General features: G+C 37.4%; 1 protein-coding gene across 2 annotated transcripts in view; it reads left to right on the forward strand.

The window, feature by feature from the left end:
* ALCAM (activated leukocyte cell adhesion molecule) overlaps positions 1-16187 on the forward strand; it is a 231572-nt gene extending 215385 nt beyond the window's left edge. For both annotated transcript variants that reach the window (XM_010838537.1, XM_010838538.1), the window contains 2 exons: positions 12093-12208; positions 13761-16187. In XM_010838537.1, the coding sequence (XP_010836839.1) occupies positions 12093-12180 (88 nt within the window). In that variant the 3' untranslated portion in view covers positions 12181-12208; positions 13761-16187. The remainder of the gene's footprint in view (positions 1-12092; positions 12209-13760) is intronic.
* The last annotated feature ends 556 nt before the right edge of the window (positions 16188-16743 follow it).

Genomic DNA, 16743 nt, shown 5'->3' on the forward strand with positions numbered 1-16743 from the left:
TGTCACACCCAGGAATTATTAACTGGAGCTGTAAGCTAACTCTTTTTTCAGAGAGAGGTAGTGGGGGACAGCCCCCCGTAAAGTCAGAGGTGTAGGTGAAAGCACAAAGCAGAAAGTAGGCAGACTCTGGTTTTGGGGGTAGATGCTCGAGAATTTCCAGGGGGACTCCTGAGGCTTGATCCCGCCTTTGCGTATGCCGAGCCTCCTTCCTCATGACCTTTGTCATAGGCAGAGTTCCTCACGCTGGCTCCCGGCAGTGATAGAATTCCAGTTGAGCTATTCCAGATCCTGAAAGATGATGCTGTGGAAAGTGCTGCACTCAATATGCAATATGCCGGCTCCCAGCAATTTCCTACGTATGCAGGGTATTAACTGTCATTTCCAGGCAAAAGATATTAACTGACTAAACCCAGTTCATATCTAGTTGTTTAACAGGTGAAAAAAAGTGAAAATATTAGTCATTCAGTCATGTCCAACTCTTTGCAACCCAATGAACTGTAGCCCACCAGGCTGCTCTGTCCATGGAATTCTCCAGGCAAGAATACTGGAGTGAGTAGTCATTCCCTTCTCAAAGGGATCTTCCTGACCCAGGGATTGAACTTCAGTCTCCTACATTGCAGGCAGATTCTTTACCATCTGAGCCATGTTTTAATAGGAAACATGGAAACATGAAGACCTAGACCTAGAGATAATTCAATGACTTTTAAAATTATTTACTCCATTCACTCCATCATATTCTCTGAACATTGTTTTTATATCTGGAGGAAGTTAAATGTTACTTTTTGAGTTCTAAATTCTCTCCCACATTTTTTATAGTATAAGAACTACTGAAAAATTGAAAGAGTCAGAGATAAAGGAAAAAATGTAAGGCAGCATGATGTAGCCACAAGCTTATTCAGAAGTATATTAAAACCATAATTTCCTGATTGGTTACATTTAAGAGACCCTTGGCCACCATACTTCTTATCACTAAACTGAAAGTAAGCACCAACCAAACATTTATAATCTCAAAATACATGTTGTATGGATCTTGGAAATTTACCAAGAGATTTATCTTTTGCAACTGTGAAACTCATGACTATTTTCATGAAGTTTTTGTACAATATGAGGACAATGTGGAAGTCTAAAATTCACAAATATCTTTTGTCGTTCTGCCTTATATAATGCTTTACTATTCTCCTACTGTCTTAGGGAAAAAAAACCAGGCAGTCCTAAATTGGCAAAAGACTAAAGAAGACTAGTCTTTAACCTCAAAACTTTAAGAAATATGGTTATATTAAGCCTTTCTAAAACTCTTCTCATTAGTATCTCTTAGTATATGGAAGAGGATCTTGCAAGAAATTTAATTTTAACTGAATTCTATTTTCAATCAATATTCTCTCTAAAATCAATGTTCCCATAAGGAAAGATTGACTCCCCGCTGAATGACTTGAAAATACAGGGTTAAAGGACCATTTGTGGTACATTTTGAGTGACTTTCCTAGTGTATTACTACTTAACTGAAATCCTCAAAATTTAATGAGGTAAGTTTGCTGCTGCTGCTGCTGCTGCTGCTAAGTCACTTCAGTTGTGTCCGACTCTGTGCGACCCCATAGACGGCAGCCCACCAGTCTCTCCCATCCCTGGGATTCTCCAGGCAAGAACACTGGAGTAGGTTGCCATTTCCTTCTCCAATGCATAAAGTGAAAAGTGAAAGTGAAGTCGCTCAGTCGTGTCCGACTCTTAGCTACCCCATGGACTGCAGCCCACCAGGCTCCTCCGTCCATGGGATTTTCCAGGCAAGAGTACTGGAGTGGGGTGCCATTGCCTTCTTAAACATATTTCATAGTATCTAAGGCTCAGTGAATATTACCTGCCCAAGTTAATGCATGCAGTATATTATTCCGTATCCCGTATAAACTTTCAAATATATTTTGCTGCCTCACAAGGACTTCTTTGGAATTAAAACTTCATCTCTGACTTTAATTGCATGCTGGCATTTTATGTAGTGCTAGGGGTTGGAGGATGTGTTTTCAAGTGCAGAGCTGATGTGGCCTCTTGCCTTATATTAGACATCAAGCTAATCCAAGCTTTGATTTCTTTTTCCTTCACTACCCCATAGCCTGGCAGGCAGCCAAAAGAGGAATAAAAGACAATGCCCCATTATTCTATCAAAGCATAAATAATAGAAGAGACTAAATAGGAAATAAGACAATGTGGGAATGCTTGAGTCCCCATTCAGTCAGTCACAAGGTCGTGGCCCCCCAAAAGAGCAGAAGTGTCCATGGCCCTGCTCTCTCCTACTACATGTGAACTGAACCATTTCCAGTGGGAAGAGAGAGCATCAAAATTTCCATTTTTATCTCTCTTTGAGTGCTTAGTCCCTCAGTCCTGTCTATCTCTTTGCAACCCCATGGACTGTAGCCCACCAGGCTCCTCTGTCCATGGGATTTCCCAAGCAAGAATACTGGAATGGGTTGCCATTTCCTTCTCCAGGGGATCTTTCTAACCCAGGGATCAAAACTGCATCTCCTGCATTGGCAGGTGGATTCTTTACCACTGAGCCACCAGAGAAGCCTGTCTATATACATGCATTTCACTTCAGTTAAGTTCAATTCAGTCACTCAGTCATGTCTGACTCTTTGCAACCCCATGAACCGCAGCACGCCAGGCCTCCCTGTCCATCAGCAACTCCTGGAGTCCACCCAAATCTATGTCCATCGAGTTGGTGATGCCATCCAACCATCTCATGCTCTGTCGTTCACTTGTCCTCCTGCCCTCAATCTTTCCCAGCATGAGGGTCTTTTCAAATGAGTCAGCTCTTCGCACCAGGTGGCCAAAGTATTGGAGCTTCAGCTTCAACATCAGTCTTTCCAATGAACACCGAGGACAGATCTCCTTTAGGATGGAATGGTTGGATCTCCTTGCAGTCCAAGGGACTCTCAAGAGTCTTCTCCAACACCACAGTTCAAAAGCATCAATTCTTTGGCACTCAGCTTTCTTCACAGTCCAACTCTCACATCCATACATGACCACTGGAAAAACCATAGCCTTGACTAGACAGACTTTGTTGGCAAAGTAATGTCTCTGCTTTTTAATATGCTGTCTAGGTTGGTCATAACTTTCCTTCCCAGGAGTAAGTGTCTTTTAGCATTTCACTTAATTTGTTTAATTTCATGTTGTTTTTTTTTTAAATCATTGTTTCAAAAGTGAAGGGAAGTCCTATTTCTCAAGTTTCTGCTTCTGCCCATACTGTTACCACATTACCCACCTAAAGGAAACACCTAAATTACCCACCTAAAGGAAACGCCTAAATCACCCACCTAAAGGAAATGCTTTGAACCATGATGCTGAATACATGCCAGTGGCATCCTGCTTTTGTGCACATTCAGTGTTGTTACATTTATTTTGATCCACTGATCCACTGACATAATGGTGGTTCCCATATCTGCTATTGCCCAAATGAAAGGCTGTCTTCTATTTTTCACTGCCAATATTAGGATTTCCTGTTTTGGTAGAGAGTTTCTTCGGACAGTCATTTGAAGAAATGCTAAAGATATCAAATCAAAACTTTAAGAAGTCCAACTATTCATTTTTCTTTATTTCCTTCTTCAGACCCCAAAACTGCTGACAAATGTCCTTCAGAGATGTGGGGCTTAGAGCCCTCCTCTCCTCTTCTAACTCTTTATTAAGGTTAGCCTAGGGGGAAGCTTACTTTGCTGAGAGCTGTGACCAAGGAATAAAGAAAAATAACTATTCTCATGGTTATGATCCTGATTACCTGCACAGGTATCAATGGCAGGTTTGCTGAGAGTGGCAACTCCACACTGCCAGGGTCCCAGTTGTAAATACCTGTGATCCTGGTGCCCTTCTGTGCTGTGTTCCAGGCATGCTATATAGTAGAAATCATAGAAAATGCCCTTTTAAACTGGGAAGTATTAATTCCTCATGTTGCCTCTCAGTTTTCAAATTTGTTATACATATGCCTACATTTGGAAAACCTAAAGTCCTATGAATTCTTTCATGTATGAGTTATTATACATGGCTATTGTTTTTATTTTCCAAATGTGCAACTCTGTTAGAACACTTTATGTATCCTTTCAAATGACACCACATTCCAAGATTATGATATATTGGCTATGTCTGCCATTCCTACCCCCTTCACTTTTCCTACCTCCTTTATCCCCTTTTAAATTTATGTTAGTTGAGCTATAGTTGATGTATAACATTGAATAAATTTAAAGTGTACCATGTGTTGATTTGATACATTTATATACTGCAATGTGATTTCCACTGTAGCATTAGTAACATCTCTATCCCATCTCTTAGTAACTCTAAAGCAAAGGCACATTTAGAAGACACTGCTGGATTTAGTTCCCTACCTTCTTTCAAAGAGATCTGGTAACAAATTTATAGTACTGGGGAAAATCTCACAAAAAAGTTAAAGAATCTTCTAAAATGTTACTTAAAAGCAACTTGAATGCTTAACAGCACTGCACTTACAGAAATAACACAGAGGAGTAGTTGAGAGAGAGGATTGAACTCTCTTCGGCCACTCAGTAGCTATTACAATCCAGGACTCACCATTGTTTTGAGTCCCTGTCACTTCCTGGGGACTTTCACATATATTCTACATTTATCCTCACACCAGCCCTAGGAGTAGACCCTACTGTCCCCCATTTACAGAAGAGCAAACATCTTAAGAGGAGGGACTTGTCTAAGGACTCAGCTCACACTTGACACATGAGGATTAGAACCCAGGTTTACTAACCTCAGGGTTAAGACTCTTCTCTCCACTTTACTGATTAGAGGGTCACCTCCAGAGCTTCTTCCAATATTAATTTGTTATTCTGTTATTTAAATTTTATCTCATTTTAAAATTATAAAAAAGTTGACTGATGCATAACTCTCCAGACAAGTAATTGTAATAATTTGTATTTTAACCGAAATGCTCATTGTTTATAAATGTCTTAACCTCCTTCCTTAAGTCAATCAACTTAAAAAAATATATTGACTGAAAATATTGCTCAAAAGAATAGTTTAAATAAAATTTTGTTCTCTTCCAGTAGTAGATAGATTTCTAACCTGTGTAATGCTTTCAAACCGCTAAAATTTCCAAAAATTAAAAAAGACACAGGGAGAGGGTGGGGAGATTTGGGAGAATAGCATTGAAACATGTATAATATCATGTATGAAACGAGTCACCAGTCCAGGTTCGATGCAGGATACTGGATGCTTGGGGCTGGTGCACTGGGACGACCCAGAGGGAGGGTATGGGGAGGGAGGAGGAAGGAGGGTTCAGGATGGGGAACACAGGTATACCTGTGGCGGATTCATTTCGATATTTGGCAAAACTAATACAATATTGTAAAGTTTAAAAATAAAATAAAATTTAAAAAAAAAGACACATCCATAAAATTATATTTACTTTTACCACATCAAGCTCTAAACTGAGCCCAAAAGTAATCAAGCCCAAGAGTAAGTTCTAGAGTTTTTTTCCCAGTTAGAGAGAGCAGACTCTCAGTAACAAAAATTTGTAAAATCTTCAAGTAAATCTTACATACATGCACTCAGTGAATACCTCCCTCCCCCAGCAGCAACACTAATTTATTTCTATTTAAAACATTTCACAGTGGTTAACACTTGGCATATTTGTATAACTGTGTAACTTGGCCCATAGATCCTGGAGCCAGACTACTGGAGTTTGAATCCTGGCTTTGCTGTTTGCTAGCTGTGTAACCACAAGCAAGTTTATTAGTGTACTTCAATGTAAAACAGAGGTATCCTAAAGCTATTATGCCTCAGTGTGCCCCAGGCCCTTTTCTAAATGCTTGGCCTGGGGCACAATGAGGCATAATAAGAGTTTTAGCAGTTATTTTTTTTGGGACAGTGAGATTAAGAAAAGATGGGAATTTTTTTTCCTTTTTTTAATTTTAAAAATAATCAGTTTGAAGTTGCTCAACTCTCCTTCTACAAACATGTTCTACAAATATGTTTCATGTTACCCTTAACAAACTCTTTTTCATAATACCAAACTGTAAGCAGTGATTCTTAGCCTGATTTTACCTGACCAATATGCTGAAAAATATTGTGATTTTCCCTGAAAATCACAACTTCCTTAGAATTCTAGTCACTCCCTTCCTCTCAAGACCCCCTTCTTTTATTTGATAGAATTTTTTGAAATCACAGAAATTACCCTTCATCCCTACACAAATACTAAATCCACCTATAAAGTGAGTAGAATTGGAAGTAGGAATGGTATCCAGTTTCTCATTGTACTTTTTGCCTGATTCTTGCAATTCTTGGCCATGAGGATAATGCTTTAGTTTTTCTCTATATAATAATTTTATATTAAGGTAAAATTTGCTTACATTTAATATGTAATTAAATATGTTTTGGTAAATGTATACACCATTGTAGCCATTATTCCAATCATGATATAGAGCACCCCCATCACCCCTTTGGAATTCCTTCCTATACAGCCCTGTCATCCTTTTTCCCTTAGGCAATCACTATGCTGATTGCTATCAAAAGTATTCTATTTTACCTATCTGTGAAAAAGCAGCTGGGTGTGTTCTGACTTTATACTGTTGTTGTTCAGTCACTAAGTTATGTTTGACTCTTTGAGACCCCATGGACTATAGCATACCAGGCTTTCTTGTCCTTCACTATCTCCCAGAATTTGCTCAAACTCATGTCCATTGTGTTGATGATGCCATCCAAACATCTCATCCTCTGTCGTCCCCTTCTCCTCCTGCCATCCATCTTTCTCAGCATCACGGTTTTTTCCAGTAAATTGGTTCTTTGCATCAGGTGGCCAAAGTATTGGAGCTTCAGCTTCAGCATCAGTCCTTGCAGTGAATATTCAGTGTTGATTTCCTTTAGGATTGACTGGTTGATCTCCTTGTACTCCAAGGGACTCTCAAGAGTCTTCTCCAACACCACAGTTTGAAAGCATCAATTCTTCGGTGCTTAGCCTTCTTTATAGTCCAACTGTCACTTCCATATACGACTACTGGGAAACCATAGCTTTGACTATAATGCACCTTTGTCAGCAAAATGACTTCTCTGCTTTTTAAAACACTAGGTTTGTCATAATTTTCCTTCAAGGAGCAAGCATCATTTAATTTCATGGCTGCAGTCACTGTCTGCAGTGATTCTGGAGCCCAAAAAAAGAAAATCTGTCACTGCCTCCACTTTTTTCCCATCTATATGCCATGCAGTGATGGGACCAGGTGCCATGATCCTAATTTTTTGAATATTGAGTTTTAAGCCAGCTTTTTCACTCTCTTTTTCACCCTTGTCAAGAGGCTCTTTAGTTTAGACTTGATATTGGTGAACACTAATATCATAAGGAACAGTAAAAGGAAATACATAAGAAGTGTAATAAGGCCAGTTAGTTCAATTCAGTAAAAGAAATATATTTTGGGTGCCTACCTTATTCAGACAAGAAGGTATAAGTAAAACATGGTCCTTACTATCAAGGAGTTTACATTCAAGTCAAGGAGACTAAAGAGATTGACCACATTTGAAATGTTACAGGACAGATGCCTGGAGACCGGGGTGGAGACTCTATGATGGGAAGAGCTGGATCTCTCCATGTTTAAGGTCTGGAGAAAGCGAGACATGTCAGAATCTCAATCAGAAGCTTGAGAAGGCCATGACTTAGGGATAGGGACAAACCAGATGTAGACTGAATCTTACTAAAACTGCAACTGAGCTTCAACCTAGCTCAAACCCTGACCGAATTGAAGTCATCCTATCTGCTCACCTTTCTGCTTAACAAAGTAAAGGGGGGACCTTATTTGATGGAAAATAACATTGTGTGTAGACTCTTCTATTATTTTGTATATGGTGTCATGCAAAATAAAAAGGACTAGATTTACAAAGAGTCAAGAAAATATAATCAATAATCAAGAGGAAAAGCAGACAAGCGGATCTGTGAATTATTTGGGTATTGTAGTTAACAGACAAGGATATTAATAAAACTATAAATAATATATTGAAAGTGAAAGAAAGATGGCCAAAGGAGATGGAGTCAAAAATTGAAATTAACTTTAAAATATTTTTTAAAATATAATATTAAATATAATTCTCCTGTATTGCAGTCAGACTCTTTACCATCTGAGCCACTGTCTAAGCCACCATATTACATTATATAATATTAAAATATATATTAAAATAGGTCTGAAATATATTAAAATAGGTTAGGGTTTGGGTTATTAAAAATATGTCTCTGGTAGATAAATTTAGAAGTAGATTGGCCACAGCAGTACAAAAGAGAAGCAAACTAGAATACAGATCAATAGAACACATAGAGGTTGAGGCACAGAGAGGAAAAGAATACATAGGATGCTTAAGAGAATAAGAGACACGTGGGACACATATAAAGGTCTACCTTATGTATCAACATAAGTGAAATCCCAGAAAGAATAAAGAGTAAGAATGTCCATCATCAATGAAATAAATCAGCCCAATAACAAGCTATACAGTAATGAGAATGAACAACCTACAACTACATGCAACATTATATGTGAATATCACAAACATAAAGTTGAGTTTAAATAAAAGGCAGATAGAAATGAATACATGTGGTATGATTCCATTTATAACAAATTATAAAAACAGATAAAACCATTCTGTGAAAAATCTGGATTGTGATAACCTTTGGGGAGGTAGCAGTGACTGGAAGGGAGTATAATGGGAGACTTCTACATCTGAAGCCATTCTGTTTCTTGAGCTAGTTGCCAGTTACCAGTTACATTTGAACTGGTACATTTGAAGTGGAACATTGCATCCACTTTTGAAAATTCATTGTACACTTTTTATGGGTACATTATCTTCTATGGATTTTATTGAGGTTGCATGTGTGCATGCTCAGTTGCTCAGTCACATCCAACTCTTTGGGACCCTATGGACTGTAGCTCACCAGGCTCCTCTGTCCATGGGATTTTCCAGGCAAGAATACTAGAGTGGGTTGCCACTTCCTCCTCCAGGGGATCTTCTGACTCAGGGATCAAAGCCACATCTCCTGGGTCTCCTGCAATGGCAAGTGAATTCTTTACCACTTCACTTCAGTTCAGTTAAGTCTCTCTTTGTGTCTGACTCTTTGTGACCCTATGGACTGCAGCACGCCAGGCCTCCCTGTCCATCACCACTTAGTCACCTGGAAAACTCCATTATTGAGGTTACTAAGACTTTATTTGTTACTAGTTAAGTAACTAATTAAGCTTCTCAGGTGGTTCAGTGGTAAAGAATCCACCTGCCAATGCAGGAGATACAGGTCCGATGCCTTGGTCAGGAAGATCCCATGGAGAAGGAAGTGACAATTCACTCCAGTATGCCTGCTGGGAAAACCCTATAGACAAAGGAGCCTGGTGAGATATAGTTTGTGGGGTTGCAAAGAGTCAGATGTGACTGAGCACACACACACAAAGTAACTAATTAGACAGTAGAACTCAAAAAATCTGTGATATGTATGCAGCTGCTGCTAAGTCGCTTCAGTCGTGTCCGACTCTATGAGACTCCATAGACAGCAGCCCACCAGGCTACTCTGTCCCTGGGATTCTCCAGGCAAGAATACTGGAGTGGGTTGCCATTTCCTTCTCCAATGCACGCATGCATGCTAAGTCGCTTCAGTCGTGTCCAACTGTGTGACCGTATGGACAGCAGCCCACCAGGCTCCTCTATCCACAGGATTCTCCAGGCAAAAATACTGGATATATATCCATCTACATTTTATATATATATATATATATATACAAACACACACCATTACATTATATATATACCATTACATTATATATATACACCATCTATATTATAGATAGATATATATATAATGGTATATATACCTTTATATTATATATGTAAATTCATATCTAAAAAGCCTCTTGATGAAGGTGAAAGAGGAGAGTGAAAAAGTTGGCTTAAAACTCAACATTCAGAAAGTGAAGATCATGGCATCTGGACCCATCATTTTATGGGAAATAGATGGGGAAACAGTGGAAACAGTGTCAGACTTTATTTTTGGGGGCTCCAAAATCACTGCAGATGGTGACTGCAGCCATGAAATTTAAAGACGCTTACTCCTTAGAAGAAAAGTTATGACCAATCTAGATAACATATTGAAAAGCAGAGACGTTACTTTGCCAACAAAGGTCCATCTAGTCAAGGCTATGGTTTTTCCAGTGGTCATGTATGGATGTGAGAGTTGGACTGTGAAGAAAGCTGAGTGCCAAAGAATTGATGCTTTTGAACTGTGGTGTTGGAGAAGACTCTTGAGAGTCCCTTGGACTGCAAGGAGATCCAACCAGTCCATTGTGAAGGAGATCAGCCCTGGGATTTCTTTGGAAGGAATGATGCTAAAGCTGAAACTCCAGTACTTTGGCCACCTCATGCAAAGAGTTGACTCATTGGAAAAGACTCTGATGCTGGAGGGATTGGGGGCAGGAGGAGAAGGGGACAACAGAGGATGAGATGGCTAGATGGCATCACTGACTTGATGGACGTGAGTCTGAGTGAACTCGAGGAGTTGGTGATGGACACGGAGGGAGGCCTGGCGTGCTGTGATTCATGGGGTCGCAAAGAGTCGGACACGACTGAGCGACTGAACTGAACTGAAATTCATATCTGTCCTGTCACATATTATAGGACTCTCTCCTGCTTATGAACAATTTAGAAGACTGTCATTTAAGCTAAATTAAAAATTTTTTAATCACAAATTAAATTTAGGCTAAATATAATTAATGTCCCAATATGAATGAGCTGTATGTCTTTATCTCACTTGGACATAAAACATACACTCTTAAACACTATTAACACTTTTAAGTTGTGGTTCTTGGCAAATGAGTTACAGAATTCTATTTAAAGCATAGCATATTCTCTAAAATTTTTCACTTTTAGGGAAAAATGGCATTTTCTACCCCAGCTTCTTTAATCAAGAAACACATCTGGTGTTATATAATTTTTAAAAGTGTAAGTATTACTAGGACTCATTGACTCAATAGACATAAGTTTGAGCAAACTCTGAGAGAAAGTTAAGGACAGGGAAGCCTGGCATTCTGCAGTCCATGGGATTGCAAAGAGTTAGACATGACTTAGCAACTGAACAACAATAACAATTACTAGGAATTATATAGCAACAATAATTTGAAGTACCATCACTGTGGTTTCCCTGATGACTTCTATTTCTCTTAGCATATATGTAATGCAACCCGAGGGTCAAGATAGTTTCAGTGAAATGTGTTCTATTACCAGTCAAGGCTCACAGATGTGGAATTGTTCATCCTAAGGGCATATGTGTATTTGATGTAAAACATTTGCTTTTAAAAGGTACATTAATGTGAACTCTAATATTAAAAATGTTCAGTTGCTCAGTTGTGTCTGACTCTGCAACCCCATGGTCTGCATGGGATAGGCTTCCCTATTCTTCACCAACTCCCAGAGCTTGCCTAAACTCATGTCCATTGAGTTAGTGATGCCATCCAACCATCTTGTCCTCTGTTGTCCCCATCTCCTCCTGCCTTCAATATTTCTCAGCTTCAAGATCTTTTCCAATCTGTTGGCTCTTCACATCAGGTGGCCATAGTATTAGAGCTTCAACTTCAGCCTCAGTCCTTCCAATGAATATTCAGGACTGATTTTCTTTAGGATTGACTCGTTTGATCTCCTTAGGGTTCAGGGGACTCTCAAGAGTCTTCTCCAACACCACAGTTGGAAAGCATCAGTTCTTTGGCGCTCAGCCTTCTTTATGGTGCAACTCTCACATCCATACATGACCACTGGAAAAACCATAGCTTTGACTACATGGACCTCTGTCAGCAAAGTAAGGTGTCTGCTTTTTAATACACTGTCTAGGTTTGTCATAGCTTTTCCTTCAAGGAGCTAGCATCTTTTAATTTCATGGCTGCAGTCACCATCCACCGTCCACCGATTTTGGAGCCCAAGAAAATAGCCTGTCACTGTTTCCATTGTTTCTCCATCTGTTTGTTATGAAGTGATGTGACTGAATGCTGTGATCTTTGTGTTTTGAATGTTGAGTTTTAAACCAGTTTTTAAGAAAAGTTAAATATGTTTGTCAATGTGATAATGTGTATTTAATTCTCTTATAGGACTGCATCAAAACATGTAAACAAGGACCTTGGTAATATGGAAGAAAACAAAAAGTTAGAAGAAAACAATCACAAAACAGAAGCCTAAGAGAGAAATTGTTCCACTTGTCATCCAGGTGGGTAGGCTATGTGAGGTTTACAAAGATAATTCCCAGGAAAATATGGAACATTCTAGTGATAAAAGGGAAGGCCTTGACATTAATATGCATTATAATTGCAGCTTTAAAAACAGGAAGAAATTTTTTCCAAAGAAAACTTTGGCTACTCAGAAAGGTATTCTCAGAAGAATGGAATCTCAATGGACTCCCCATCCTCAAGCAAATCATTGTCCTCAGGATAATTGAACTCAATTTAGAGATTTTAACATTCAATGAGCATTTTCAGTCTAATGCCAAAAATTTTGCTGAGTACAAAAAGCTTAATTTTATAAATTGATGTTTTGGTTAGGTAAGAGCCATTCTCATATTTTACTTTAAAAAGCAATTATGGGAACAATTTTAAAATATAAAAATTTTAATCCAAGGGTTTAATATACTTAGAAGGGTCAGTGTATTTATGCAGCCATTTCTCAAATCATTCTAATGAAAAGATGAACAAATTTGTATGTGTGTACACACAACTTTTCCAAATAGTGTATATATGTATGTATCTATATATGCATATATATGTGTATATAATGTACATATTGATATTATATACATACATATATATTGCATATATCTATATATAATAGCTATATGAATTTGATTTTAAAGACAGTTTCCAAGAGGTATGTTTCCATGGTATTGCCACCTGCAATTTGAACATTTTATTTTTATTTATGTTCTCTCAAGCCAGTCCAACAGAGAAGTCATTTGGACAAATTATTTTTTATGTCCTTGAGAATAAGTGTTACCATACTTTATTCATATATGTAAAAGTCCCCAACAACCACAGTGAAATTTGGTTGATTGTAAGTAAACCACAAGTTTAACAGTTTGAGTAGGTCACCTAAGTTTATCTCATAAAGGAGATGAGAACAAGGGAAGGAATTGAAATTAGAGGGATGCACAAAGGAAAGAAAAATAAAATGACTGAAATAAGACATTTTTAAAATCTGAAAACCAGAATTTCAAAATGATGGGGTGAAAGGAGTAAAAACTGAATTCCTTCCCCATATTGCCTTCCACTGCAGGCCAAGCATGCAGCATTCCCACCTGATTTTTATTTCTGCTTCTCTAGGATTCATTCCTCAATCCTTTATAAACATAGAGTTTGCCTTCTGTTTTCTTCAAAATCAGATAGAGTAAATTCTCAAAGGAAAATGAGCTTGAATACAAAGCCTACAAAATAGGGTGTGATTTGAAGGGATAAATGAAGATTTTTAACCTGAAAAGAAACAGAATGAAATATTTTCCTGGAAAACCTTATAATTTTCATAAGAATTAAGCAAGATTCCCCAAAATAAAGACTTTCAACAATTCAGAAAAAAAAAAATTATTAATCAAAGAGCTGCAACAATACCTGGGATTGCAGCTAGGTTCAGGAATGATAGAGTTTTATAAAAAGTTCTTGTGAAAAAAAAAAAAAGTTCTTGTGAAGTATCACATTTAGTATAAAGCATATACCAATTGTAAAAAGTGATTGCTATGGTAACTTTTCTGAATTGTGTTTTTTTTATAATTTCAGAAAAAAACTATATAGAACAATTGAAGCATGAACGTGGATTGTATTTAAGACATATACAAAGACACTGATAGCAATTCATGGTTCAAGTATTAAGCAGTTCATTCTACCAAGCTGTCACAGGATTTCAGGAATTATCTCAAGTAAAACAATGAAATGAAATTACAAACAATAACAAGTTTTGGCAGCCATGATGATAGGTCATATGTTGTGTTGGTTTGATTTTTTTCTGTAAATGTCTGCACTGAGAATTTCTTTTTGGTTTGCCTTTTATGTAAATTTTTTACGTAGCTATTTTTATACACTGTAAGCTTTGTTCTGGGAGTTGCTGTTAATCTGATGTATAATGTGATGTTTTTATTTTAATTGTTTATATGAATAATCTGAGCAGGTACCTTTCTGATTCTGATTGCTATCAGTAATCCCCCCAAACTTTCTCACAAGCACCTAAATCCCAAAGGTGGAAGCTTGTGAAGATTGGGGACACACATTGCCCTAATCAAAAACTGATTTTTATCACTAGGGAGGAGCAGGCAGAGAGTCAGGTTGATAAGCACCAGATGAACTATTTCTGTGAATGTGCCACCAGCTGACTCTCAGAAGCAATCACACACACATATGGACATACACATAATAATAAATAGTACTCCCAAACTGAGGCTTTTTCTTGTTATGAAAAAAAACAGCACACAGAACTTGGGTACCATTTACCTTTAGAGACACCTGCTAGTAAATTATTTTCTGTCAAAATAAAAAGAAAGTCAGTGTATAAGAGACAGTTTGGAAAACTCATGGCTAACATTCCCATTTTCATAGGTTACAATGTAAATCACTGGAACTGAAAATTGGAGTTAAATCCTTTGGGTTATCCACTGCCTTAAAATTATACCTATTTCCTTTAAAAAAAAGATATCAGTCAGAATTGGAGATTTTTAACAGTGATCATTATCAAAGCTGTGTTATTTTCCACAGAATATAGAATATATATTTTTTTCGTGTGTGTTTTTGTTAACTATGCTACAGATATTGAATGCACCTTGAGATCATTTAGTGTTTTTAACTGGTACATAATTTATCAAGCAGTATGTTAAAGTGTAATAATAAAATGTCTATGTATCTTTAGTTACATTCAAATTTGTAACTTTATAAACATGTTTTATGCTGGAGGAACTCTATAGGGTGGTAGTATTAAATGAAAATTTTTGAGGTAGACTGGATATGGGCCAATAGCTACTTGTGACTAGACTTTTAAACTTTGCTCTTTCAAGTAGAAGCCTGGTTTCTGGGAGAACATGGCATGGCCATTTTTGTCCCAAGATTTACATAATTTTATCCAAAAAAAAATGAACATCAGATTCCCAGGTATAGAACTGTGTTCTTTGGGAGGAAAGGAAAACTGGTGTTTGTTTTTTAGATTGATGGAATAATTAATTAGGAAGGCAATGAAAAATAAATTAAAGGTTAAAGTCGGAAGAATATTAGGAATAAATACTTTGCCACTTTTGCATTATTTAGAAATACACATTGTTGTACATTTGTAAACCGTTTGCTGTCTGAGCAATAGTGACTCAGTTTAATAAAAGCTTCCTATAGTGTATTGGTATGAATTAAATACATAAAATATCCTATTTAGACTCAATGCTGTATAAAATATGATGGGAAAAAAGAAAATATGTTATTTTTGCCTCTAAACTTTGATTTATTGAAGTTTTATTTGGCAGAAAAAAAATTGAATCTTGGTCAATATTTAAACCAAAGTGAAAGGGGAAAAACCAAAGTTATTTGTTCTGCATGGCTATGCCATTCTGTTATCTCTGTAAATACTGTGATTTCTTTTTTTCTTTTATCTTAGAATTTTGTTAAAAAAATTCTAAAAATTTTAAACACCTCCTTTCCATAATAAACCATGAACACTAAAATTAAGTTACTTTCATATAAATATTTTTTTTCTTTTGGTGTGAGAGATCAAAGGTTCAAAGTTTAACTCCTGAAATATATTTGCAGAAAGAAGCAATGTGACAATAGAAAGAGAGTTTTATACTACAATTATTTCTTGGCTTCTAATAAGTCTGAAAAGAGCTGTCAGAACCTAGAGAGCAGAACATGGGAAACTCTGAGCTATGGACTGAAAGCAGAAAATTTGCCAGGGGGAAGAAAGAGACAATATTGTTATCTGTGGATCAGTGCCTGGATAAAAAAGAAAGCTTGTGTGTGTGCCCGCAACCATCAGCACAGCAAGGCTGGGAAGGAAGATGATACACCAATTCTCAACTTTGAGGTTCCATCTTTCCAACTTAACTCTTTGACAACAGGAGACAGTTGTTTGCCAGTTCAAGGTTCACTCCCTATCTGTGATTACAGGAATTGTATGTGGAAATGGATTAACATACCCATCTATACCTAAAATAATAAAACTGAAATATGTCTTCACGTCTCTCACAGCTGGTCTGCCTCTTGTCTAAACTAGGATGTCAATGCATAGAAAGTAGTTGTCTTTATTATAGAGTTGAAAACTCACTGTGAGTCCCCATCGCCCTGGAGAGGTAATGCAGCAAAATAAAATTGTCTCTGCCTTCCTATTATGTCAAGTGGGCCACTTCAGCTAGTCCTCGATTTCACAAGTGGTGATTTCTGTAATATGTGTCTCCATTTTCAACCATGGGATCATGCTTATGTGGGTGTCCCATGTGGCTGTCCTCGGAACTGAACTAAGAGGACCCTTACCTATTTCTTCACTTCCTCTCTAACACTTCATTCAGCATACTATTTGACATTACCTAGGAATGAACCTAGAAATGCCTCCCCCTCAAAATAAGGTAAAGCTAGCTATGTGTGTCAGAGAAAGTTCAGTTCATTTCAGTCGCTCAGTCATATCCAACTCTGTGACTCCATGGACTGCAGCATGCCAGAGAAAGTAATTAATATTTGTTGAGCCTGTACTGTGAGCTCTGCCCATCTATATATTATCTTATTTAATCCTTAAAAG

The sequence above is a fragment of the Bison bison genome, unplaced genomic scaffold, assembly GCF_000754665.1.
Source record: "Bison bison bison isolate TAMUID 2011002044 unplaced genomic scaffold, Bison_UMD1.0 scf7180017864098, whole genome shotgun sequence".
Classification (NCBI taxonomy): domain Eukaryota; kingdom Metazoa; phylum Chordata; class Mammalia; order Artiodactyla; family Bovidae; genus Bison; species Bison bison.